The 24,589-nt window shown below is 44.3% G+C and overlaps 4 protein-coding genes across 13 annotated transcripts; 3 read left to right on the top strand and 1 right to left on the bottom strand.

Moving 5' to 3' along the window:
- The first annotated feature begins 205 nt into the window (after positions 1–205).
- On the top strand, positions 206–3,895 carry washc1 (WASH complex subunit 1). Of its 2 annotated transcripts, none has more exons than XM_088379805.1 (11): positions 206–363; positions 838–978; positions 1,056–1,167; positions 1,331–1,477; positions 1,817–1,953; positions 2,089–2,224; positions 2,371–2,560; positions 2,620–2,781; positions 2,934–3,092; positions 3,434–3,502; positions 3,561–3,895. In XM_088379805.1, the coding sequence occupies exons 1-11, from the start codon at positions 356–358 to the stop codon at positions 3,701–3,703; spliced, it is 1,404 nt and encodes a 467-aa protein (XP_088235931.1). In that variant the 5' UTR covers positions 206–355; the 3' UTR covers positions 3,704–3,895. The 2 variants fall into 2 exon arrangements, with proteins under 2 accessions (XP_088235931.1, XP_088235932.1); XM_088379806.1 differs by having other exon boundaries at positions 219–363; positions 780–978.
- On the bottom strand, positions 3,877–15,934 carry ddx11 (DEAD/H (Asp-Glu-Ala-Asp/His) box helicase 11). Of its 4 annotated transcripts, XM_088379797.1 has the most exons (28): positions 10,480–10,621; positions 10,120–10,258; positions 9,836–10,051; positions 9,691–9,777; positions 9,403–9,539; positions 9,265–9,319; positions 9,086–9,193; positions 8,585–8,672; positions 8,194–8,396; positions 8,040–8,114; positions 7,873–7,950; positions 7,744–7,790; positions 7,593–7,672; positions 7,478–7,519; positions 7,335–7,402; positions 7,030–7,068; positions 6,826–6,964; positions 6,634–6,759; positions 6,459–6,571; positions 6,297–6,369; positions 5,881–5,984; positions 5,635–5,784; positions 5,475–5,543; positions 5,291–5,394; positions 5,117–5,201; positions 4,972–5,047; positions 4,744–4,898; positions 3,877–4,680 (listed from the first exon to the last, which is right to left on the bottom strand). In XM_088379797.1, exons 2-28 carry the CDS (start codon positions 10,246–10,248, stop codon positions 4,648–4,650), a joined length of 2,679 nt encoding a protein of 892 aa, XP_088235923.1. In that variant the 5' UTR covers positions 10,249–10,258; positions 10,480–10,621; the 3' UTR covers positions 3,877–4,647. The 4 variants fall into 4 exon arrangements, with proteins under 4 accessions (XP_088235923.1, XP_088235922.1, XP_088235921.1 ...); XM_088379796.1 differs by lacking the exon at positions 10,480–10,621 and adding an exon at positions 15,826–15,934 and having other exon boundaries at positions 7,335–7,519; XM_088379795.1 differs by lacking the exon at positions 10,480–10,621 and adding an exon at positions 10,826–10,985 and having other exon boundaries at positions 7,335–7,519.
- fkbp4 (FKBP prolyl isomerase 4) lies at positions 10,879–15,830 on the top strand. Its single transcript, XM_088379807.1, has 10 exons — positions 10,879–11,228; positions 12,023–12,167; positions 12,249–12,391; positions 12,558–12,678; positions 12,750–12,906; positions 13,148–13,322; positions 13,398–13,583; positions 13,814–13,957; positions 14,335–14,430; positions 14,508–15,830. Exons 1-10 carry the CDS (start codon positions 11,136–11,138, stop codon positions 14,604–14,606), a joined length of 1,359 nt encoding a protein of 452 aa, XP_088235933.1. The 5' UTR covers positions 10,879–11,135; the 3' UTR covers positions 14,607–15,830.
- On the top strand, positions 15,912–24,399 carry b4galnt3b (beta-1,4-N-acetyl-galactosaminyltransferase 3b). 6 transcript variants are annotated; one of them, XM_088379801.1, is made up of 20 exons: positions 15,914–16,162; positions 18,277–18,353; positions 18,446–18,505; positions 19,235–19,330; positions 19,516–19,606; positions 19,669–19,769; positions 19,840–19,907; positions 20,115–20,193; positions 20,290–20,356; positions 20,654–20,791; positions 20,867–20,967; positions 21,126–21,226; positions 21,701–21,765; positions 21,839–22,175; positions 22,241–22,506; positions 22,622–22,775; positions 22,907–22,979; positions 23,056–23,209; positions 23,274–23,400; positions 23,485–24,399. In XM_088379801.1, the coding sequence occupies exons 1-20, from the start codon at positions 16,042–16,044 to the stop codon at positions 23,594–23,596; spliced, it is 2,388 nt and encodes a 795-aa protein (XP_088235927.1). In that variant the 5' UTR covers positions 15,914–16,041; the 3' UTR covers positions 23,597–24,399. The 6 variants fall into 6 exon arrangements, with proteins under 6 accessions (XP_088235930.1, XP_088235927.1, XP_088235929.1 ...); XM_088379803.1 differs by having other exon boundaries at positions 15,916–16,162; positions 18,286–18,353; XM_088379798.1 differs by having other exon boundaries at positions 15,916–16,162; positions 18,277–18,365.
- The last annotated feature ends 190 nt before the right edge of the window (positions 24,400–24,589 follow it).

Here is a 24,589-nt window from a genome sequence, read left to right as displayed (position 1 = left end):
TTTCCGTGGGCACATAAACGCCACACACGGAAATACAGGGGGGTCACGTTCAAGTAAAGTGTACATTGTGTAAACCGAGCGTTTCCACCAAATTGCTATCTTGAAAGTGTTAATAAGTTAAAAAATTCAGTGAAATTCGGGGTGGGGTGTTTGAAATTGGAATTTGTATATAATTGTTACGTCCTGTTAGTGCCTCTTGAGGTAACTGTCAAAACATTTCCGAGGGTACATGAAGGCAACATGTGAAGTCATATGACACAAAAACGCACGAGCAAACAGCCTGTTGTTATGCTAGCGCCGTTAGCCTAGCATTTTTCCAGTCTATCTATATGACCTGGGAGTGTTAATAAAATCCATGGTCAGGTAAGGCGTTTATTTTTAAAAGAGTGTTTTTCAAATTGTTTTATACAATGTGACTTTTCGTTACCGTCGTTGTAAAGTGCATAGCCTTTGAATCGTCACTAGTGTTTCGAGTAGAATATTCCATTTATTCCATATGTATTTTTAATGCGTTCAATGTGTGCGTGTATTACCAATTTTTAAAATTTCACTGATTTATACAAAGGGTTGATCAACTGAAATGCTGTCATGGGGTCATCATGATTAGCAGCAACACATGATCCGGTCATGTGTTGCTGCACACAGTCTGGAAACAAACACATTGCAGCTCAACTTCTGTCAGTACTGTACATTAAACTTGTTGACTTAATTCAACAAGCTTTACATAAAAGTGAAAAGATGTAAAGTAGTCTTAAAACAATTTATTGACTTTCCCGCAGTCATAACCAGTCCAGAGAATTGAGTCATTTGGGTCTTGCTTCACTATTTGTGATAAAGGATGACCCAGAAGCTCTGCCTGGAGGGTCAGGTGTACTCGGTGCCTCTCATCCAGCCGGACCTGAGAAGAGAGGAGGCCGTTAACCAAATAGCAGATGCATTATTCTTCCTGGAGACCATCTCAACGGACATATTTAGGAGGTAAGCGCCACACACAGTTACTTGATATTCTCACCTGTCAGATCTTAATTTTTGCTCTCTTTGTGTGTTGCTTTTAGAGTGTCCGAAAGCGTCGAGAAAAATCGCCGCCATCTGCAGAGCGTCACCGACCGGATCCGACTGGTTCAGGCTCGCGTTGACAAAATCAAAGGCAGTAAAAAAGCCACCAAGGTAAAGTATCAAAAAAAAGAAAAATTGTTGGGCAGACGTGACTAAAGTCGCGTTTGAGGACAAAGATGCTGCCATTGGTTGTCATGGTAACGTCGGATGACCTTGGAAAATGCTTCAGGTTCTGTAAAAGATGCACCTCCGACAAAAAGCTGTTTGCTTCCAGGTTTTTTCAAGTGCAAAGTACCCGGCCCCAGACCGACTCCAGGACTACTTGTCGATCTTCACCGGGGCCGCCGACCCCTCGACGCAACCTCGTCCACGGCAAAGAATTCAGGACAAACTTCGACCCTTTGACGAGAAGACTTTACAGGTAATCTGTGAAAAGTGTTCCTGATCTTGAGATACCTGGGAAGTGTTTTGAATTGTAAACAAAAATGCACAATATATCTCTATGAAGAAAAAGAAAGGCACAGTGTTTCCCTTGGTGGTACTGCTTTGTTTTGCAATAAGATCTTTTTTCCAATAGTCTTGTCTCGAGACAAATGAAAACACATTGTGCAATTTCCTTTGGTGCACAAATGCATTATTCAGTTTCTGGGGGGGGAAAACAAATTTAAAATAGGTTCCGCATAAACATTTGCTGGTAGGTTCGATAAAAGTAACTTTTTTTTTTTGGCTGCTTTTCACCTTTTGTTTGTCTCCCTGGCAGGAGAAGTTGGTCTACTTCCCCGTGTGCGCAGGCAAAAAGAAGAAGTCAGAGGATGAGACGGAAGAAGGCCTGGGTAGCCTTCCGCGCAACATCTCCTCCGTCAGCTCCTTGTTGCTCTTCAACACCACAGAGAACCTGTGAGTGCACACACATACACACACGCACAGTTGTCAAAAGAATAAAAAGTGCAAATCACAGCAAACTCCACTTTCAGTACAGTAACTTGGCATCACATCCATTTTTTCATTCCCTCCCTCAATTGTGTTTTGAAGCTACAAGAAGTACGTCTTCCTCGACCCTCTGGCGGGAGCTGTGATCAAGACGCACACGGCCATCGAGACGGAAAAAGAGGAGAAACCTTTTGATGCTCCGCTGTCCATCACAAAAAGAGAGCAGCTGGAGAGACTGGTAAATGAACTACAGCGAAAGAATTGGGACACCCTAACTATCAACTCGGATGATTTTTTTTTTTTTTTTTTTTTTTTCATCCAAACATGCTTGACATGCCATCATGTTCTAAATCCCACGATGATCTTTGACCATGTTTTTGACAGACGGCAGAGAACTACTTCTACGTACCAGACTTGGGTCAAGTGCCAGAGATCGACGTGCCGTCATACCTGCCGGACCTGCCCGGCATCGCCGACGACTTGTCCTACAGCGCCGACCTGGGGCCCGGTTTTGCCCCGTCGGGACCCACGCACAACATTCCCGAGCTTCCATCCTTCTCGGAGGACAGCGCAGGTATTCAAGGTAGTGTGAGCCCAGCTCAGGTGGTGCTTGACTGACCTCTTTTGTTTCAGGGGATCACCCAAGCATTCCTCCTCCTCCTCCCCCACCGCCGCCGCCACCACCTCCTCCACCTCCTCCTGCACCCGCCACTCCTGCTGGACAACCGCCGCCGCCACCACCTCCTCCTCCGCCACCTCCTGCAGAAATCACTCCACACGGAGTTCCTAGTTCAGGTTTGCCAATCAGGCCTAAGTGATCATTATTTCTGTGGAACTAGATAGAAATGGTCGGGAGGGAACATTTTTTCAAAGCTCCTCTTATCTCCAAAAGGCAAAAATAAAAAATTAAATTAATAAAAAGAAACCTCCCTTGCTCGACCCCGTAGTCCCAGTGCCCGGCGCCCCCAGCGAAGTGGTCCAGCCCTCAGACGGCCGAGCCAGCCTCCTGGAGTCCATCCGCAATGCCGGCGGCATCGGCAAAGCCAAGTTGCGCAACGTCAAGGAGCGCAAGATGGAGAAGAAGAAACAGAAGGAGCAGGAACAAGGTGGGAATGTTTTATTCACGACGACACCAAAAGCAGCTTTTAGCATCGCCGATGTGCAATCGAGAGCGGAGCGTAACCAGCGAGTAACCTCGGGTTAGCAAAACGACTCCATCTTTGGATTCACGTGTTTAGCGCAGCCGTATTTCAATGAGAAGAGAATTCAAAACTTTACAAAATAAATAAAACTCCAGAAGATGCTTTTAGATCTTTTCACCAAGATGTCACTAGCAAACACTAGCTTTTGATTTCTATTGACTAGAATAATTTGAGCCTTATCTCACGCCGTAGTTTGTGGTGTGAGTCAAAAGCCTAACAAAAGATTTTTTGCCGTCTCTGGGCAGTCGTAGCAGCTTCCAGCGGCGTCGACTTCATGTCCGACCTCTTCAACAAGCTGGCCATGCGCAGGAAAGGTACGTCCAAAAAACGTAAGCGTATTTGAGGGAGGTGAAAATGATTCTCTCCCTCCAGGTATTTCTGGGAAGGGTCCAGTCGGTGGGGATTCAAACGACGCCCCCGCCAGTGCCGGAGGAGCCTTTGCAAGAATGTCCGACGTCATCCCTCCACTTCCCGCCCCGCAAACGGCGGCAGATGACGACGACTGGGAGGTGTGAAGAAAGAAGTGGACCGTAAAAATTCAATGCACTGACAATTAAGGTTGGAACGTTTTCTGATCAATTTTCATGGGAAGTGGGGGAATTTTGGAGAAGTGCCATATTCTAACAAATATTAACATTTTGCCATAGGGCAGACAGATCCATGTACAAAAAAAAAAATACAATTAAAATGTATAACATTTCAACAACTTTATTTGTAAGTAGATTTATATTATAACATTTTATTACACAGTCAGTTCTTTCATTGATGAGTTAGGCTTTCATTTCATGAATTCCTGGTTTATTCCTGTACAAAGTTTCCATCTTTGAAAATTGGTTGAATTTTGCATCCCTATTGATAATATAAAAGCAGTTTGTTCGAGATAGAAAGGGTTACATAACATTTAACTGTAAAATGGTCAGTTGTGTTTCTGCATTTCACCATGAGTGGAAATGCTCGTGAGAGTCGTCGACGCATTTTACTCACACGTTTTTTTGTTTTTTTTTGCCTTCTTCAATAAGCCAATGTTTGCATTATGTAACAATTCACCTTCAATATTTAATGTGGCAAATGAAAGCCGTGCAGCAGTGTAGCCACTTCAATAATTCAGTTGGACACGCAGCATTTAGAAATGTTCCAACAATGTTGCAGACTCACAGCGGATAGAAAAAGTCCACACCCCTGTTCAAACGTTCGTTTTTTTGTGGTGGAAGAAAAAAACAACAGACGGGGATGAATCATTTAAAACCTTTTCCCTACAACTCATCTGACATGTCAATTGAAGAAACATGTTGAAGCTTTTAGGCAAAGAAAAATAACAAAATGAAATCATTTTATAACTGGGTGTGGTTGTGTTCAGACAGACCATTCTTTTTCCAAAACTATCAATCAAAACATATTTGGCAAATACTGGTTGTGATAGAAAAAGAAAAAAAAAAATCTGCAGGACTCTGGATGAAAACTAGGCGAGTTTTTGCTTCTTCTCCACAAAGAACTGAAAGAAGAGAACATGAATGAATACGTGGTACCCTCAAGAGATCCCCACCATGCTCCTCACCTTCCGCAAGGCTGCGAACGCCGGGCCGAAGCTTTGGTGCGTTCTGGTCTGACTCCGGATCCACGCAGGAAGTTTCGCCAAGGTGCCTTGACGAGAGTAGCGTCGGTCGCACAGAACAATGGAGGAGTAGTCACCACGGTGACGGATAGCTCTGCCTTTTGGGGAACGAGGAAACATTGATGACGAGAAGTTTAACAACCGGTGGATCCATCGTGAGATTTATCGAACCTATCGATTGATTGACAGCTTTCATGCAGAGGTTTTCTATTAGTGCTTGGCCAGGGCTCTTCCCTCCACTGTGAGTCTGGAATGTTCAAAGGAGACATTTTGTTACCATTTGAGGCCATTTTGAGATGTAAGTGTGGTGTCTTACCAGGTGTTTGTCCAGGTAAGACATCTTTTCCTGCAGTTCTGGTGATTTGATGTTGGGATAAGGCATTCCCACCATCACCACACACCTGGAGAAGACAAAAGTCATCTCCACTCAAATTTTCGTAGTCTTTTGCAAGAGTGACGTGGCCAAAAGCGGATTTCCCAAAACACGTACCTGCCGAGGTCGTCGGAGAAATTGATGCCCTCGCTCATTTTCCCACCCACCACGGAGAACAGCAGCGCCCCCGTTTGGTTGCCGCCTCCTTGCTGAGCGCATCTCTGTTAAGACGTAAACATTTAAGCCCCACCCCCGGAAAAAAAATGGCGGATGTGCGTATGGAAAAATGACAGCTCTTCACCTGGATACAACGAGAGAACTCGGCCAGCACCTGCTCCACCCGGTTGGCCTTCTTGGGCTCCTGGAAAATCTGGAGGAGAAAAAAAAACATCTGGCTTGAAAATGTACATTATATAAGCAACCTGGAGAGGACTCTTTTCCTGACACATTCCTGAGCCTACCTTCTTCTTATTGGCGAGTCGGGTCAGAACGCCAGCAGACTCCCAGTGGTCCACAATACACTTTGAGTACTCGTACGACGGGAAGAAGCACACCACACCGCCTGGCACCACGTTGCAGATATTCGAAAGGATGCGGCCCGTCTCGTCCATCTGTCAGGAAGTAAAATTTACAGTTGGAACTGCAGGACCTAGAGGCGAATTCCAATTTAATTTCTGTATAAAAAAAAAAAAAAAAGTATTTTATACCATGCGAGGAGAGTCTCTGTTTTGGTACGTGAAATCCAGCTCTTGACCAGATGGACCGCTACACAGGACGATGGGAAGAAGGTTCTCAGGTGGAATTACATGACCTGCAAAAAAATATATAATTGGAAAATGCACGACTCAGCATTTGCCCTCGTCCCATCTAGCAGTGGGAATTTCTTTTTCCAAGAAGTTTTACAAAGAAGAATGGATGGGCCAAATGTTTTATTGCTTCGCCTCCCAAACTACAGCTCAATATTGAGCGATGTGACCCTCACAGCTCTTATGAAATATTGATTGGAGCTTTTGTGAGGACGCAGGAGAATTCCTAAACACACTTACCGTCCTTTCCTATAAAACCAAAAATATCGACAAAGCCGTTACGGATGTTTAGTGGCTGTGATGCCCCCGCCGCTTACCGCAGGAAAACTCAGCGATACGCTCTTCTCCGACTCCGGCGGAAAACAGCAGCTCTTGTTTGAAGTCGGACACCTGCACGGAGCAGCTTTCAGCTTCGGGGGAATCTTATTTTTTTTGTCATTTCAGCAAATTTATACGTAAAACCAGCATCTACTACTCACGGGCTGCATGGTTCCTCCTGCGATAATGACGGACCTGCAGTCCTTCAACACCTGAGCGAAGTGGACAGCCGGGTTCAAGAGAAGGAACTTGACGCTGCTCTCGGAAAGATTTCCTACACATTTGCATATTTCAGTTTACTATTAGCGCCTTTAGCAAACTATTTAAGAGCAGTACCTTGTTTGTGTAAGACCACCCGGCCGTCAGCGTTGCTGTTGGTGAGCGCCATGAAGAAGCTCTCCACTTGCATCATGGGGGAAGCAGCCAGTGTCTCTAACGACCCCTGCTGGACGTTTGTAGAAACTGCAGACAAGAGGAGCTGGATTACAAATTTGAAAAGGGGACACTTGACGTCTTTTGACGTCCAACCTGGTGCCGGGCTCTCGTTGCCGTGCAAGGACTGAAGGTAGCGGTTCAAGCCCTCCGTGCGCCGGTTCTCCTTAGTGGAGCTAACAGGAGTGTGCGGGGTCATGCCCGAACCTGCGTACTTCTCCACAAAACCACCCAGCTATAGAAAACAAAGATATAAATTATGCAGCTCCTCAATGAACTGCTAAACCTCTGCTGACTTACTTTTCTGCTGATCATGCTCTTCTCGAAGTATCTGTGGAGCTAGCAAAACAAGGAGGAAAAGAACTTTTGAATATTACAAATATTTTTCATGACAGCAATAAGAGAGAAGTCAGCTGCTGTACTATTTGTCATTTTTCACAAATGATGAGTATTGTTAGCATTTCTGTCTACATGTGTTTCTGCACCATTTGTGGTTTAGAGTTAGGGCGGCGTGAATTTTTTTTTTTAAGAACTATTCATTATCTGGCAAACTGCTGCTTGATGGATAGCAGGGGGAAAATGATATTCATGCTTTCATGTATTACCTTAAACAAATTGATGTTGTCGATTTGAGCTCGAAAAAGAAAGTTGTTGATAGTCAGCATCTCTGTTGCTGGAAAAAAAAAAAAAGGAATTACTTTTTCTTCCAAATATTTGCTTTTGAATGAATGGATGTGTGTTGTCTGACCTGCTTGCGTGCTTTGGCTTTGTGGATTCTGCCCCACCTTGCCTGACGGGGGACGGCATTTACATCACTCTGCGTGACAGCAACGGCTCATCAACTGAAAAACGATTTCACTCACCTCCCAGCGCTCGCACCAGCCCCTCAATCACATAAAGAACTTGTTTGATATACATGACATTCTTCGCCTTCAGCCGGCTCCTTTTAAAAAAGATATTAAAGGAGACGTATAAATGCATGAATTCGAAATTCAAAAGCTGTCAGTTACTCACCTGAAACGTTCAGCATACTGGCTAAGCTGCGAGTGGGCCCGGCAGAGCTGCAATTGGCAATATTGGTGAAGCTCAACTCATGCACACCACATTAATATAAAAAAATTAAAATAAAAGGAGGACGTTTACCTGAGCACCGCTGAGCTCTGCGCTGTGTATACAGGAGAGAGTGTCACTAAGGTTGTGAGCTTCATCTATGATCACCACCTGTTGACACAAAAAAACAAATGTTTGCAATTTGAAAAGGGGTGTGTAGACTTTTTATATCCACAGAGATTCACTGCATGGCAGTTTACCTGGTCCTTCAACTGAATCCCCGCCGCCCGCCTTGTGGCTTCGTGCAGCACCATCTGATAAGGCAACACCACCAACTGCGCAAAGAAAGGAACGGAAGCTTTCGGAAAAAACGGAGAACTTCCTGATTGAGCAATGACAAGATGAGGAGGATACCTGCGCCTGGGGGACAGCAAGGCGTGTGGCGTAGTAAGGACACGAATGATTTTCCCTGCCGAGCTTTAGGAGTTGCTCGACGTCGAGGACGCTGCCCAACAGCTCGTCCCTCATCTGTTGTAGCGCCGATACTTTGTTGTACGGACAGACGCTTTTCGGCGGACCTCGTTTCCTCTTGGCGCCCTCGTCGTGATGCGGCTTTTCTAAAAATATCATTGCACTCTCAGAATAAGTTTTTTTACTGTTCTTCAGTAAATATTTGGAGCTCGAGTCCCTCTATTTTGAGTATCCGCCGATACCAAGTGCCGATACCAAAGAAGAAGAAAAAGGGACCTTGGCTTATCAAAGTGTTTGTGAAATATGTTTGTTTTTTTCTTTTCGTTTGTCTTACCATGTTTGTTTTTCTGCATCTCCATGCAGCGGTCGTTGATACGCTGAATGCTCCCCAAGCGTCGCACTTCCTCATTGACGCAAAGATTCTGCAAAGCGGAGATCACATTTTCTTTCGTGGCAGGTTTCATTTAATTGCTATCCTTATTTTATTTTGATAAACCGCTTCTTGGATGGGAGGTAAATCATTTGACTTCCAAAGACCCAGGGAGTCGTTTATGCAAATATTTTGCAAATATTTTATGTAAAATTAGAGTACAACCTTTAATGTTATGCATACTAAATGTCTAACGTATATTCACAACTGTTGCTAGCTAGCTAGCTAAGAACGATACATAGCTAGCTAGTTTAGACAGGTAGTACCTGGCAGATGGTTTGGTAGGAAGGTAGTTTGAACAATTAGTTGGTTTGTTAGCTAGGTAGGCTACTAGTCTGATATTTTTTTGTTATTTTACATTAGTTATGTGGTAGGTAAGTAGTCACTTGTGGTTTAGTTTTTCACCTGCCGGGAGCCCATTATGACCAGACTGATGTCCTTGCTGAAGGGGCTCTTCTGGACCTCGTGGACGAACTGAGCAAGCTGTGAATGTGTGCGACTGCAGTAGTAAATCTGTTGAAACACACAACGCACAACATCGGTATTCACGTGACGGGACTAAATGATGCTATTGTGTGGGAAACCTTTGTGACATGCTCTTCGACTAACTCGTCGTCTTCTTCTTCACCCACGCTGAATCTGAGTAGACATCCTTCTGTTATTAATTATATTATATTGTTCTGGTGCAAGTTAAGCCCACACACACACACATACACACACACCTGTTCTTTGACTTGGACTCATCATCGCTTTCATACTCTGCGATAATAAGATCCTCGTCATCTTGATTTGCCTCTGCGTTGGTTTGATCTTCTTTACTGAGCTGCAACAACTTGAATGCTTCGTCCTCTTCACAGCTCTGCGGAAAAAGACAAAAGACAAAGAAGAGACTTTTAACAGTCCACCTGTTAAGAAAAAAGCGTTACCAGGATTTACATCTGGATCAAATACATCTCCTCTTCAGGAGGTAAAATGTATTCTCTTGCTGTGAGAAAAATATTGGAGCTTACCTTTCTTTTCATGGCATACTTCAGTTGAACGTTGTTCCTAATCAGTTCTAATCGCTCCTCTCGCTTCTTTCTTTTGATTTCATCCTCCTAAAGCACGATAAAAATAGTCAACTTTAATTGAGACATCTACAAGGCTGATCCTCACCTTCAACTTTGACACTAAATCCCGTTCAGCCTTTTTCTGCACAAAACTGCTGATCCAGTCCGGCTCTGCAGATGAACTCTGGGACGAAGCATCTGGGTCGGATGAAGCAAGGGAAGTCTCGCTCTCCTGCAGCCGGACGGCCGCTTCTTCTTTTCTTTTGTTGTCAAGGTCTGTCAGCCAGCTCAGCGCTCCGCATATAAGACTCAGAGATTTACCCTGAATCAGAAGGAGGACACATTTCAATTGGAGATCATCTTGAATGTGTGTTGCTGGGAATGACGTACCGTCCCCGTGGGGCTTTCAAAGATGCCAACTTTGCCCTGGTCCAGTGCACTGTACAAGGAGCGCATGAAATCCTCCTGAATGGTGTAGGGCTGGTATGGAAAAGGAAATTGGGATCTGCCCGTTTCCATGATGACGAACCTGATGGTGACGTAACAGGCAACAATTTATTGTAGTTTTGCGGTACATCGTTAGACTTTATAATGATTATATGCAAATTACATGATTATGTGCAAATAGCATCTGGAGTGTCTAGAAGTATGACATTTAAGTGTTTGGTGAAAAGTCGGCGTAGAGAAGTGCAAAATTAGCAACACAAGCATTATTCTCTGAATTAAACAGCGTTATTTAGCATTACTTACAATCACTTTTACGATCCTGTCAAGTCAAATGTCAAATGTGATTCGCAGCGGTAGTTATATAACACATTTATACAACACGTATAAACGAATTTCTCTGTTTTGACTAGTTTCAACTCCCGCGCCAGGAGGTGGCTAAGACCACCAAAACCGACCAATAAGAAATTAGCTCAGATAACGTGTGCGCGTTTTATAGATACGCGCAGCACTCAAGGGCGGTTTCGTTGTATAAATGTCGGTTTCTTTTATGTGAGGTCTTTAAGTGCATTTGGGGGGGTATTAAAGCAGTGTTGGCTGAAAATGACATGTAACATGATTAGCAGAAATTTGGTTGTTAGGGTTTTATTACTTGTTTGGGACCGCCTTTTCTGGAGATCCCGGTGGTTTTATTTAACACTCCCAGTGCTCGCTTCTTCTCCACCGTTCCTTCTAGAATGCCTGGAAAGTTCTCTTGACAGGGGCTCTCATCCACGCGTGGACTTTGCACGCTTCGCGCAGCTTGACTCGTCAACGCTTTGCTCGGCGATCCATTAAGACGTCGTGTGTACAAGCAGCTTTCTTATCAAGTGTTAGTCGTTGTGTTGGTTACACCACGTCGACGTTGTTGTCGTAGTTAAAGTCAGGCTTAGGTTTTCTGTAGGCTATTTCTTATTTTTACAATGACCGCCGAGGAGCAAACGGCAGAAGAACACCACACCATCCCCATGGAGGGAGATGATATCACACCCGGGAAGGATGGAGGTGTCTTGAAGGTAAATATTCAAGTGGAGAGCGTCTTCCCTTTTTTTCCTGCAGTCTTAGCGCTTGGACTGATAGCATTAGCTGTCGTCTGCTAGCTCCCCCTGGTCACGTTGCTAAACGTTTATTTATTATTATTTTAGTTAACTAATCTTGCAAACGTCCAACCTAATCGATTAAACGAGAGCTCCGTGAACGCTCGAGAACCTTAAAACTATGAAGATGTGATGAGACGCGTCATTGACAAGTAACCTGTTGGCGCCGTTGAACACGTGCCAAGAAATCTCGATTTTACTCAGTGATGCGATTTCAACCAAAACGTTCAAAAAAAATCCTATGCATATGGATTCAGTGTTTTTTAATTTTTACATTTGCTAACAATTTGGCACACAAACGAAGAAAGACTATTTGATTCATATGGTGGTCACTTCAGGTCAATAATCAATACAAATCATTATTTTTAGTAATTAAAGGTTTAACAGTAGGGTTATTATACCCCCCAAAATGATTTTCCCAGCCAATTTTGCGGCCAGCTAGGTTGGACGAAGTTCTTTTGGTTTAGCATTCCAACCATGCACTTGTCAAAAGTATAACTTTGAAACAATTATCCCCAATAATGACCAACGCTTACCAAAACATTTGTCATGCAAATTTACCAAATCAATGCAAAAAAAACCTCCAACAACCTGTTTCTTGAATTACAGGAATCAGTTGAGATGTGAATGCAAAAAACCCTCCAACAACCTGTTTCTTGAATTACAGGAATCAGTTGCCATGTTCTTATATCCTGACATCCTTCTCGTTCCAGCTGGTGAAAAGGGAAGGCACTGGCAAAGAGCTGCCCATGACCGGGGACAAAGTGTTTGTGCACTACGTGGGCACCCTCCTGGATGGCACTCAGTTTGACTCCAGCAGAGACCGAAAAGACAAGTTTACCTTTGAGCTGGGCAAAGGTCGGTTTCCCTTGGTTAAGAAAAACCATCAACCCGGCAGGCGGACGACCGTGATTTCATCCCTCTTTCCTCTCTGTGCAGGTCAAGTCATAAAGGCGTGGGACATCGGCGTCGCTACAATGAAAGAGGGCGAGATCTGCCAGCTCATCTGTAAACCAGAATATGCGTACGGGCCTGCGGGCAGCCCTCCTAAAATTCCCCCTAATGCCACACTTGTGTTTGAGGTAAGCCTGAACTCCAATCTCGTCGTCAGTGATGTATTGAGCAGAATCATGTTGCCAGACACATTAACCACCAATGATAATTGACAAAGCAAATCTTTAGTGGGGTCAAGCGGCGTGATCGACTGAACCGAACAATCTGAAAACAACCTTCTCGTCCCGACTGCAGGTGGAGCTTTTTGAATTCCGAGGGGAGGATTTAACCGAAGATGAGGACGGAGGGATTATCCGTCGCATTATCACCAAGGGGAAGCCGTACACCAAGCCCAACGAAGGATCCTCGGTTGAAGGTAACGCATTTCTCGTACTCCTTCAGCAAGACCTGATTTGATTTCATATCAACGCTTTGTCTCTTCTTTAGTGACCGTGTCGGGCAGCTACGATGGACGCGTCTTTGACGAGAGGCAACTCAAGTTCGAGTTGGGAGACGGAGTGAGCCACGGCTTGCCGCCCGGAGTGGAGAAAGCCATCATGGCCATGGAAGAGGGAGAGGAAGCCCTGTTTCACATCAGACCCAAGTACGACCTTGCTGATTTCTGTGCTTACTATGCAGATAAGTGTCGGCCCACCTGTTGTGTGTGAAATTACACAACCGAGTCGAATGAAAAACATCAGCGGCCTCTTGAAGTGCCGCATTCTCAAATATTTGTCATCGCTGCATGCACCACAAGCACTGATCAATGATTTATTGATCAATACCAATGAAATGAATTTTATGAGGTAGGTTATGAATAACAAATGTTTTGTTTTTCCTCGCAGGTACGGCTTCGGAAACGCCGGAAACGCCGAGTATAACATTCCCGGCGGGGCGCTCTTGGAATACAGGATCAAGCTGGCGGCCTTGGAAAAGGCCAAAGAGTCGTGGGAGATGAATTCGTCGGAGAAGCTGGAACAGAGCGCCGTCGTTAAAGAGAAGGGGACGCAGTATTACAAGGTGCGTAATCGAGGGCGGCTCAACTTTTGACTGAGGATATTGTCTTAATTTTTTTCGAATTGTTTTGGCTTTCAGAGGGGGCTCTTCAAGCAGGCATCCACGCAGTACAAGAGGATCGTGTCGTGGCTCGACAATGACTCGGGTTTTGTCGGGGAGGAACAGGAGAAGGCCAAAGCGCTGCGGCTGGCTGCGCATCTCAACTTGGCCATGTGCTACCTGAAGCTCAAAGAGCCCAACCAAGCGCTGGAAAACTGTAACAAGGTAGGATCAAAACAGTTACATGCTTCTTCCACTAGGTGGCAGAAGATATCAAATTAACCCTTCATTCAATAGTGCCATGGCATGACAAATTTAGCCTTGGAAAATCAGATAAAAATCACGACATGTATACATTCAAATGGCAAATATGTTCCAAGATGGGAAACCTTGCACTTTCCTACAGTCGCGCTTCCAAAGATTTTGGAATTAAAGCCCGTTTGCTGTGATTACAGGCCCTGGAGTTGGACGAGTCCAACGAGAAGGCGCTATTCCGAAGAGGAGAGGCACACTTCGGCATGAAGGAATTCGACATAGCCAGGGATGACTTTCAGCGCGTTGTTCAACTTTATCCCGCTAACAAAGCTGCCAAGAGTCAGGTATGGCGTCACTCCAGGAAGAAGTTAGGCTCGTGTACACATCGTGTGACTTTTGCTTTACTTAACCCAAAGAGCGCGAGGGGGCAGAAAGTGCTGTGCTGGATGCCAAAAAATGACCCCCACCTCCCCCATGAAGAGAATAAGAAAACACAGTTTCTAAAATGGTACACCGCTGCCACCTGCTGGTTGCTTGCATTATTACAAGTCAACGAGAGCTTAAAGCAGTAATTCTGATTTTCTGCTGTGCCCCCCCCCCCCAATTCAACACCACGACTTTACTTGTGGCTGTCCAAGTATTTTGTACACCTTACCAATTTGGCATCAAGCAATATGATACTTTATCTTCTTGCCCTGACCTCTCCTCCGTTGTCACCCAGATGGTCCTTTGTCTGAAGCACATGAAGGAGCAGCACGAGAAGGACAAACGCACGTACGCCAACATGTTCCAGAAGTTTGCAGAGAGGGATTCCAGGGTAAGCGGATCAATAGCGAGACTGAATGCGTAACAGTTTTTTTTTTTTTTTAATCAAAACATTTTGTTGCTTTGCAGAAAGCATCCGAGCAGGTGAAGAGCAAGGAGAACGGCGCGAGCGGGGATATGGAGATCGACAACGCCAACAAGGAAGCAGAGGGTGATGCAAAAGTCTAAAATGCCCCAAATTCCGACGGTTCATTTGTTTTTCCGATTTGTTTTGTTACTTCAGCCATTTGTGTTTTAAGTGTGTAACTCAGGGGTAAGCGAATCCGGTCCGAGACAACCGCTGTCCTGTCTGTTTTCAATGTCCCTCCTCAACATACCAGATTCAACAGATCAACTCTTAAGCAAGCTCCGTAGAACGCCAATCATTTGAGTCGGATATGTGGAAGCGGGAAAGTTAAAAAATAAGCAGGAGAGTGGCTCTCCAGGACCGGACCCGCCGACCATTTTGTGTGTGTGGGAGTGTATCAAATTTTGAGCACTGACTTTGTTGGCTTTCTTCATCCGGGGCCTGCTGCCATCTCGACGGCGAACTCAGCGGGTGTGATGTGGTTTTAATATTTGTGTGCTCACACTCCCGTCAACCCTTTCAAACCGCGGCTTCACAAGCGTGTTTCCCAGCTGTTTAACGTTCGGGTTGAGAATTGAAAAGCCTTCGCTGTAAAGGGCTAACTCACCTTGCACTATATTTGTTCTTTGCCGGTCAACCAAGCCTCCAACTTTATAGGCCTACTGATCAAATCCGGGACAGGGTGGATGAACACTCGGATACAATGTGTTGGAATGTTCCAAAAGTATATACTTGTCTATGTAGCAGGAGGTGGTACCATTTTTTGGGTGGGTTTTTTTTTTTTTTTTTTTTTGGGGTAAATCCTTAACTGTTTGAATTCTCCAACAAAGCTGTTTTAAGCTTGGGTTAACCTGCTGGTGCTTTTGGGGGCTAATGACAATGTACTTTCAGATCCTTCTTTTCCTCCAAAGTGTTGTGATTTGTAAATTTTGTTCAATACGACAAACATAAACTGGAATAGCCGGATGTGAACAAGCATCCACGAATTTGTTCGACCGTGTATGAAGTGGTCAATAGGACAAAAATAAACTGCAATGTCCGGACACGCGAACAAGTATCCACGAGCTTGTTCGACTATCTTAATTTTCTGTTTTGTGTATAAAGTGGTCAATAGGACAAAAAAAAAAAAAACTGGAATATCCAAACGTGAACAAGCATCCAAGCCTGTTCGACCATTTTAATTTTCTGTTTTGTATATGTTTTGCTGTGTCGGTCTGTTAAAAGGAAAAGCTGCAGTGGGAAAACCACTTGGGGTCTACTTTTGGTAAAGTTTGTTGTGTTGCGGTTTGGCGGAAGGATACAATAAACAATAGTTACTACCTGCATTGGTGTGCCTTCTTGATGGACACCTGAGCGTATGCCTTTTTCAGGAGACTTTTATTTTGAAAGTGGCTTTTGAAAGCTTGTCAGCGGCACCGAGGATAAAGGTGGCTGGCTTGAGTTCGAGCGCGCAGTCGACTGTGACGACACAAGCACCCGGGACCGACCGGCAGCAAAGCCGATGAATCACCTCAGAGGAAATTATTGAACGCCGAGATGATAACTGCATTGTTCCCGGTGAAGAAACTAATGAGGAATGGCAGATGGGTGCTGTTCGGGGCTATTCTGCTGGTCGCAGTGGTGGCCGTCGTGTCCAACGTATGGAGAGATGTCGTCGGTAAGTTTGCCACCTTCGAAAGAGGTGTTGCATTTGTTGACATCCAATTTTACTTTTAAAGGCAGGAAAATAAAAAGTGTAGTGTCATAATTACATTTAGAAAAGATTTGATCACTTCTGGGTTTGAATTTGTTGCACTGCCTAATTATTACAGACTTTTTTTTTTCCATAGTCCTTCTTTATTCACACCCGCTAACAGTTTCAGAAATGCAAAAAAAAATTTTTTTTAACAAACACCACTAAGCATTTCATTTCCATATACGTACTTTCACGTATGAATTGTGCTATTGTGACACGGTTCATAGTTTCAAAGTCTGCTTTATTGTCAATTTCGTCACATGCAAAGAGATCCAAATTGCGTTTCCTACTATCCCACGGTGGAGACCAGACATATTACACCCAATTTGTCCACAAACAAAACATTCAAGTAAACATTACAAAAAGTAAATACAATGAATAAATAAGAGCAACTTGGTTGAAATTGTGCAAAACAGCAGACAGTATAATAGCGCAAAAGTGCAAGTGGAGTAGTGCAAGGCAGCCATCATGGCCCAAAAGGTCAGGACGTCATGCAGCCGAGGGGGAGAGAGTTGAGGATCCTAACAGCCTGGAGTATGAAGCTGTTGGAGAGTCTGATTGATTGATTGATTATTTATTGATCCAGCAGAATCCATACCACAGAGCGGGTATACAAAAGACACACAGATGGCCACAAAGAAAGCCAGTAAGCTCGAAAGATAAAAGCCATCAAAGCAAAGTAAAAAAGTAACAGCGGCCAACCAGCACCCCTCAATATCAGAGAACACCCCAAAACACACAAAATAGCCTCCACGGGGTCCATAAACAGGACAGTCCAGTTCAACGGCGCCCAATAGTCGTGAATCGGTGAAAACATCACAAAACAGGCAAACGTATGGGCAGCCGGTCGGGGCGCGTGCAGATGGTCACCACGGGGCTAGCACGGAGAAGGTTGTTGGTACCGGCGAGCACGAGGGAGCGGACTCCCCACAGGGGTCACGGCTGCGAGGCCAAGGCGAGGGACCCGGTCAGCACCGGCCGGATAAGCAGGAAGCCGTCGTAGAGTTACGCCGGTCTCGTGGGGTATTGGAAAAAATGTATAGGTCAGATCAGCAAAAAGATTTTTCTCCATTGCTAACTCTGGCATAAATCTACTTGCTGTTAAATATTAACTGAATTATTATTTTTTTTTTCTCCACTAATTTTGGCCCAATGAACACAGGTGAAACAAAAAGACGCCACCCGTGAGAAAGTTTTCATGTGGGGGTCTTTTGAGGGGGCTGTGATAGGTCAGAAGGTCACGTCACAGATTTACTCGTCACATCGGAGGGAAGCGCCGTCTCACGCTGGCTCACCGCACTTCCTGCTGTCTACTTTTATTTGCGCCGCGTGGGTTTTAAAAGCGGGCTGTCGGGGATGCAGATGAGATATATATGTATATTCACCAAACTATAGGGTGGTCACTCACTGGGGAACATTTTGGAACCGATTATCCTATCGATTATTCCACCGATTCTTCGGGTATGGCGGATATATTGTTCTGATACTGTTGAGTCATTTTTCCATTCTTTGATGCAAACACTTGCCGTCGTGGTTTCCTCCGATGCCGCATTCAGGACCAGAACATGATGATCACAACTCGGCGGCTGAGAGGAAGCTGACACCGGCCGCTTACCACAGCCACGTCTCTTTGCACACATGTTCTAATCAAAGCGAGTCTCTTTTTTTTTTTTTCCGCTCCTCTCGCATGTCACATGTCCACTTCGGGGAAAAGAAAACAGAAGTTGATGATTGTTCCTAAAGGTGAAATGACTGAGCCGCTTGAAGGTGGTGAAACATCATGGATTCAATGTAACTGCGGTACAATTCTGTGCAAGAGTCTTAAATTATGGTCCGTTCAGATAATTATAATTTAAAAACTAGATTTATTTTTCTGTCCCTAATGTTAACCAAATAAACGCTAAGCCGGTCATTTGGCAATGCTTGAAGTAATTAGCAATGAACAGTTGTGAGAATTTTTTTTTTCCCCTTTATGTAGTGGCTCGATCTAATACAAAGTGGAGTTTATTTTTCGACATTTATTTGACTTTTGGAAGTTCCTGCAGGTTCCATTCCCGATGTCGGCAATGGCTGGAGGAAAGTCTTGTTTGGTGAAAGGCTAAGCCCGGGAATAGTAAGAGAACATGTGAGAATTGAGTGTGCGGAAAAGATGGTGTTATATGAAAAATATTTATAAAACTACACAGGTAGTGATTTGCTTTCCAGGTTAACGCAAGCCATCCGCTGGAGGATTCTGGATTTATGAAGGTTGCCTGGAAACCAGAGGTGTGCGTGTGTGTGTAAATGACACGTACGTCTATGTGTGTGTGGATTCCCCCTTTTATTTATTATGCAATTTTTGTGTGGCAATTTTTAGGAATAATCAATTCATATTTTGCTACCTAGTCAGGATAAGTGCTGCGGAAAATAGACGATTCCCTCTCTCTGTCTCTCTCTGTCTCTCTGTCTCTCTCTGTCTCTCTCTGTCTCTCTCTGTCTCTCTCTGTCTCTGTCTCTGTCTCTCTCTCTCTCTCTCTCTCTGTCTCTCTGTCTCTGTCTCTGTCTCTGTGTCTGTCTGTCTCTCTCTCTCTCTCTCTCTCTCTCTCTCTCTCTCTCTCTCTCTCTCTCTCTCTCTCTCTCTCTCTCTCTCTCTCTCTCTCTCTCTCTCTCTCTCTCTCTCTCTCTCTCGCCAGGAATTTTCTCATTTTGGTTTGATAAGGTTTTTTTGTTCATTATTTTTTGGTCAACAAAATTTCATTTTGGCTATATTAATTTCCAAAAATAAACAATTGTTTTATTTGCTCTAGTAAAGATGCAGATTACCGGAATCAAAGTCACCCAACAGACTAGTTGACCCAAAGTTTCTGTAGTGTGCTGCAGATTGTGCAGATAGGCAAAACACAAATATCTGCGGGGCCGCTAACTTACGGGAAACGACTTGCGTGCTTCTATTTTACTGAAATAGGTCAGGATGTTCGGTAGATGACTGACTGATAGGCTCTCTCGTCTTTTAAGTATCAAGGCCGGGCCAATTTGCACGTGTTTGAGGACTGGTGCGGCCGCACCATAGACAGGCTCCGCCACAACCTCCACTACCCGCTGTACCCTCACGTGAGTGCGAGCTAGCCCTTTCACTTATTAGCATGATGTCAGTGCTACACAACATTGCGTGACTTTCAACAAACACATGACAGCAGTCGTTTGCAGTCTCGGTACATTCCGCATCCAAACGCTAGATCCTCATTTCCCATGACCTTGAGATCCTGAGCGGTTTTCTTTTTGCTACTTTCTTCCAGTCTAGGATTACAGTCAACAAGCTCGCCGTCTCCCTACAGTGGACCAACTACGGGCTCAGGATCTTCGGTTATTTACATCCTTACACCGACGGTACGGATTACAAAACCATCGTTTTGTATCGTACTTCGTTATTATTTCTTTGCTGTCCTCAGGGGAGTTTGTTTTCGCCCTGAGCTCCGCCGATAACTCGGAATTCTGGCTCAGCACGGATGAGTCTCCCTCCAATCTGCAGTTACTTGCATGGGTTGGAAAGGTACAATGGGAAGGAAAAAAAAAAAAGGGGTTCAAGGGATGCCTGATTTGATCATTTCCTTCATTTCTAGACCGGATCTGAGCGGACAGTTCCAGGCGAGTTTGAGAAGTATAGCAGTCAGATCTCCAAAGCAACTCAGTAAGTCCATTTAAGTGGCTGGCTAATAAATAAAATTAAAAAAAATGTTTCCTCTTAATAACTTCCCACTTCCTTACTTTTGACTTGAATCCTTTGTGAGCTGCCTTTATAAGAAAATATCTCCGATGACCTGTACTGAATTTTGCTACATTGTGAAGCTCACTTGCATAATATTACATCATCACTATTTTTGCATTGACTTTCCAGGCTTTCTGCTCATCGGAGGTACTTTTTCGAAGTGATTCACAAGCAGAGTAACAAAACCGACGGCCATGTGGAAGTGGCTGTGAGTACCTCAAATTATATACAGCGCCCCCGAAAAATATATTTTTGATGGTAGCATTTAAGCACACACTACAACGAAACTTTTATTTTGGCACAGTGGAAGCTGTCGAATGAGGACCTCAAGTTTACGGTCATTGAGTCCAAGTACATCTCTCTGTATGTTGGTAAGTATCGTTGAGGTAATAAGACAATACTGGTTTTCTGAGTTTGGTCATGTGACCTTTGCACTGAGCTGTTTGGTGGTTACCCGAGTTCTGTGGAAATCTGAGGTCATTTTTAGTCAAATGGATTTTTGACTTGCCCTTTAAGATGCCTCTTTACTAGTAGTTGAGGGTTTACTGAATATTTTTTTATAATGACATTTTTATTGTTGTCATTTTAAATCATTTTAAAATGTCTCATGAGTTCGAAAGAAAAACTGATTTTACAAACTTATGCTTCCTGTTTTGACCGTCCCACAGATGAGTCGGCACTGCTTATGGACGACGTCGCGCACATACCGCAGACAGTTCCGAGCCACCCACGCAACTTTTCGCGGAAGCACAACACCCCCACCGTCGACCTGCTGAGGGAAGACCCGCGAGACACTTTCGACCGAGGTCCGTGACTCTTTCACACATCCAATTTTGGGTTATCTTTAATCCTCCCTGACATCCATCCATATTTGTCAGCAGTGCCTTTGCTAGACCACAGCTTCCTCCAAGGTCTTCTGCCCAACTGCTTGTACAAGTCCAGCTATACCATCCGTATCAGACGTTACCAAGGGATCTATTATGTACGTCACTCTTGTATTTACACTGCTTACATTTATACATGCAGACTAGATTTAAAAAAAAAAAGATTCATATATTTAAGAACATTTCTCATTCACTTCTTGCATGTGTACCTAATGTTGTGACCACTGATTGTTAATTTGTTTTTTTTTCTTCTCAGGTCCAGAGGTCCTACGTATATCCCAACGACTACACCCGACTGACACACATGGAGGGATTGAACAGCTGCTTTTACTCAAAGAACCCCAACAAAATGAAGATGTGAGTAAAAAAAAAAAAAATTAAAAAAAATATATATATAAAGTAAAAAATAAATAAATAATAAGGTAAAGTGGCTGTTGTCGTCCATCACCAACAGCGTTGGTCAAGATCTCCTTTTTAGGACTGAAGTAAACTAGTAGATTGAAAACCGCAGCTGGTACACAAAGCCATGACATCAGCTCCTTGCCAGGTATAAAAGATACGGGCCTGACAGGGGTTGGGGGGCTTTTTACATCCATGCCTTGGGGCCACTCAACGTTTTGGAAAGACTTCACTCTGACATCGGTTGGATAAACTTTTCCCAATCAGCCGTGTGTCCCTGAAGTGTTCATTTGTCTAGAACCGACCACTGAGTGTTTTTTGGAGACCAGCGAAGCAACAAAAACCATATACCACAAAGTCTACAGAAGTAGTATTGGATTTTAAAAAAAGCCTTCATTTATGTGGATCTCTAAAAAGGTGCACTTCTTCTAGGTTTGGCTTTTCTCAATACAAGAAACAAGATCCACCTGAGGATTTGGAAAAGAAAAACACAGGTAGTGGTATTTTTTCATCTTTAAGAATATGCTTTTTATACATTCTAATTTACGCATTCTTACTGTCTTATGCTAGACTACAGCTTTCAGAAGACAGTCCTAACTTGGAATGACTCCACCGACACCGTGAAGAAATCACCTGACAGCAGTCGTCCGAAATCAGAGATGGCTGCAGAAAAAAATCAGGGACCAAACCTTAAATCGCCGCTCAGAAAGAACCACACCCCGGACTCCTTGTTTGACACCAAGGTGGACTTGAGTCAGACCTTCCAGATCCGTCGCGTGAACCTGCAGCCCATGCGCCCTGAAACGTTCCGACAGTGTTCCTTCTTGGGAAACCTGCTGCTGCACTCCAGCGATGCGATGCCCGTCGCCAAAGCTTTTGTAGCGCAACTCAACAAAAAGCATAAAGAGTGAGTGTGTCCTGGTTAGTCATATCTTCATTGTCTCATTTATTTTTATTTACACGTGTGTGCAGCTCTTTTACTCTTCTGCGGGTGGTTAATGTGGAGAAGCGTTTGGACGGCGCCCAGGGGAGCCGCTATCTCCTGGAGCTGGAGCTGAAAGACGCCAAGGGCCAACTACGGCGCCTGTCGCATTACATCTACGTGATAAATCGCCGCCATCGCACTCCCCCGCCCAGCCAGGACTTGGTTTTCCAATGGCCCGAACTTCGGCCGGTGCTCTGCAACCCGGTCGGCTTCCACTGGAACCCCAAGGCCATGGTCCATTTCGTACTGACGGGTATGTTACACCCATCGTGAGATGATCCTAAATTGGGGCTGGGAATGAACAAGAATTGGTGGAAATATTTGTAAATATGCAACGATTAATGTCGTGTACATGACGCTTTCCTCAGTGAAAAACCAGGCACGCTGGGTGCAGCTTCTCATCGACGACATGGCCGCCTTGGTCAAGACGACGGGCGACGCCAACTTTAACCTCATCATCACTGACTTCAGCAGCACTGATATGGATGTGAGGGCGGCCCTCAAGAGGTCCTCCCTGCCCAGGCAATGTGATTTAATATTCTGTCTGGCAGCTCTAATTATGCTATTTTTATTACTATAATATCATTTTGCCGGTGTTCCTAATCTTGTGTCCCGTGATCATCACAGTCCTAACTTTCTCCGGGGTTCTCCAGGTACCGCTACGTGAAGCTGAGTGGTAATTTTAAACGCACCGGCGGTCTCCAAGCAGGCATCGACCTGATCAACGTGAGTATGTGCATCCGAGAACGTCAACTAATGGCACATCTTTGATTGAACCATTTTGATTTTTTTTTGCCTTCAGGATGACCACAGCATTGTGTTTCTTTGCGACCTTCACATCCATTACCCTCCCTCCATCATAGATAGCATTCGGAAACATTGCGTAGAGGGATTCATGGCCTTTGCGCCTATTGTCATGAGGTTGGACTGCGGGGCAACACCATTGGAGGCCAGAGGTATACATCTGGGGGGGGAAAAAAGATGACGTTGTATGCTAGCAACTTACGTATTTGTTGACAGGTCACTGGGAGACAGAAGGTTTTGGATTATTGGGCATTTATAAGTCTGATCTGGACGCAGTGGGAGGAATGAACACCAAGGAGTTCACCGAAAGCTGGGGAGGAGAAGACTGGGAGCTCATCGACCGGTTTGTTGACACAAAAGGTCAAATGAAGTCCATTTTAGCTTAGCTGAAGACTGTTTCCCCCCTCTTGCTGTCTCATGGCTGCAGAATCATCATGGCCGGACTAGAGGTGGAGCGGATCTACCTGCGTAATTTCTTCCACCACTACCACTCCAAGCGCGGCATGTGGAACCCGCGCAAGTCATCACGTCTGAAGTGACCCGGTCAAAAGCTACGCTAGGACCGCCCAGAGCACTTTAATTTCCAATTGCTGTGACTACTGATCAGCACAACAGGGTGGCGCGGTGTGACCAGTCAAGCTCGTCGCCATGGCGATAGTACTGATAACATCGGAGTTGGTACCACTGGGTACTATTGACTGCGGAGGAAGGTACAAGCCAATCAGGTTTAGCTTACCTGGCTAGCCTGTACATAAGTGTACGTCACAGATGAAAGTATTTTTTGCAATTTTCTGTTTTGTCAGCAGATGGCGGGATGCTATAAATTATAGAAAACCTTACTGTGGGATTTTTAAGAGTGCATTTTAATGTATCTGATGTTAACTCTGTTTGCTCATCTCTTTTACACGTGCCTTATTTATTTGTGATGTCTTTGGTTGACCCAAAATGATCTAGATGTAAAATAGGGATTTTTGTTTAAAAACAGGAAAACAATCCTGGTTTTATCCAAGTGGAGGCAATAGTTGTAATATTGGTACGAACTGAGACATGTTTTTTTTTTAAATGTGTTTGTATTTTCTGATTGTACATAGTTTTGTTACATAAGCTTTAAAGGTAATGTTGCATTGTTTCAATTGAGTCATGTTCTGTCATGGGACCAACTATTTGATGCTTTTACTATGGATACAAGGATGCACTGTAAAAGTTCCTTTTATTTAAATGTACTTTCTCGAAATGTTGGAAGTTCCTTTTGACTTTTGCACAATGTGATAGTCTTCTCCCAGGATCTGCTTGTATATGCACTGTCTTGACACATGTCACCATTAAATTTATCAAAAATAAATGTGATGATTGCTTTTTTCCACCATTAATTTCACATGATTTGTACTTCTGGATTTTTCTTGAGGTTGCTCCGCGCAGATTTTTCTACCTACTTCACTTGATTTGCATAAATGTGTGTGTTGCAACCTTGACTTTGTATTTAACATGCTTCGTTTTGTTATGTAAACACTGGAAGCTTGAGTCGGTGACGT

The sequence above is a fragment of the Syngnathus floridae genome, chromosome 6, assembly GCF_059516105.1.
Source record: "Syngnathus floridae isolate MCC-2025c chromosome 6, RoL_Sflo_1.0, whole genome shotgun sequence".
NCBI lineage: Eukaryota > Metazoa > Chordata > Actinopteri > Syngnathiformes > Syngnathidae > Syngnathus > Syngnathus floridae.
The sequence above is the reverse complement of the archived record's forward strand: the minus strand, read 5'-3'. Positions and strand labels throughout refer to the sequence as shown.

Bases quoted from the DNA above. Each gene is read 5' to 3' on its own strand.
- b4galnt3b (XM_088379798.1), top strand. From the start codon at position 16,042: ATGATAACTGCATTGTTCCCGGTGAAGAAACTAATGAGGAATGGCAGA. The intron at 19,770-19,839 runs GTACAATGGGAA...CTTCATTTCTAG, and splicing joins TACTTGCATGGGTTGGAAAG to ACCGGATCTGAGCGGACAGT. The intron at 23,401-23,484 runs GTTTGTTGACAC...TCATGGCTGCAG, and splicing joins GACTGGGAGCTCATCGACCG to AATCATCATGGCCGGACTAG.
- ddx11 (XM_088379796.1), bottom strand. From the start codon at position 10,248: ATGGAAACGGGCAGATCCCAATTTCCTTTTCCATACCAGCCCTACACC. The intron at 7,069-7,334 runs GTAATACATGAA...TTGTTTTGCTAG, and splicing joins ACAACATCAATTTGTTTAAG to CTCCACAGATACTTCGAGAA. The intron at 6,370-6,458 runs GTGAGTAGTAGA...TGCTCCGTGCAG, and splicing joins CAGGAGGAACCATGCAGCCC to GTGTCCGACTTCAAACAAGA.
- fkbp4 (XM_088379807.1), top strand. From the start codon at position 11,136: ATGACCGCCGAGGAGCAAACGGCAGAAGAACACCACACCATCCCCATG. The intron at 13,323-13,397 runs GTGCGTAATCGA...TTTGGCTTTCAG, and splicing joins AGGGGACGCAGTATTACAAG to AGGGGGCTCTTCAAGCAGGC. The intron at 13,584-13,813 runs GTAGGATCAAAA...CTGTGATTACAG, and splicing joins CGCTGGAAAACTGTAACAAG to GCCCTGGAGTTGGACGAGTC.
- washc1 (XM_088379805.1), top strand. The intron at 2,782-2,933 runs GTTTGCCAATCA...TCGACCCCGTAG, and splicing joins ACACGGAGTTCCTAGTTCAG to TCCCAGTGCCCGGCGCCCCC. The intron at 3,093-3,433 runs GTGGGAATGTTT...GTCTCTGGGCAG, and splicing joins ACAGAAGGAGCAGGAACAAG to TCGTAGCAGCTTCCAGCGGC.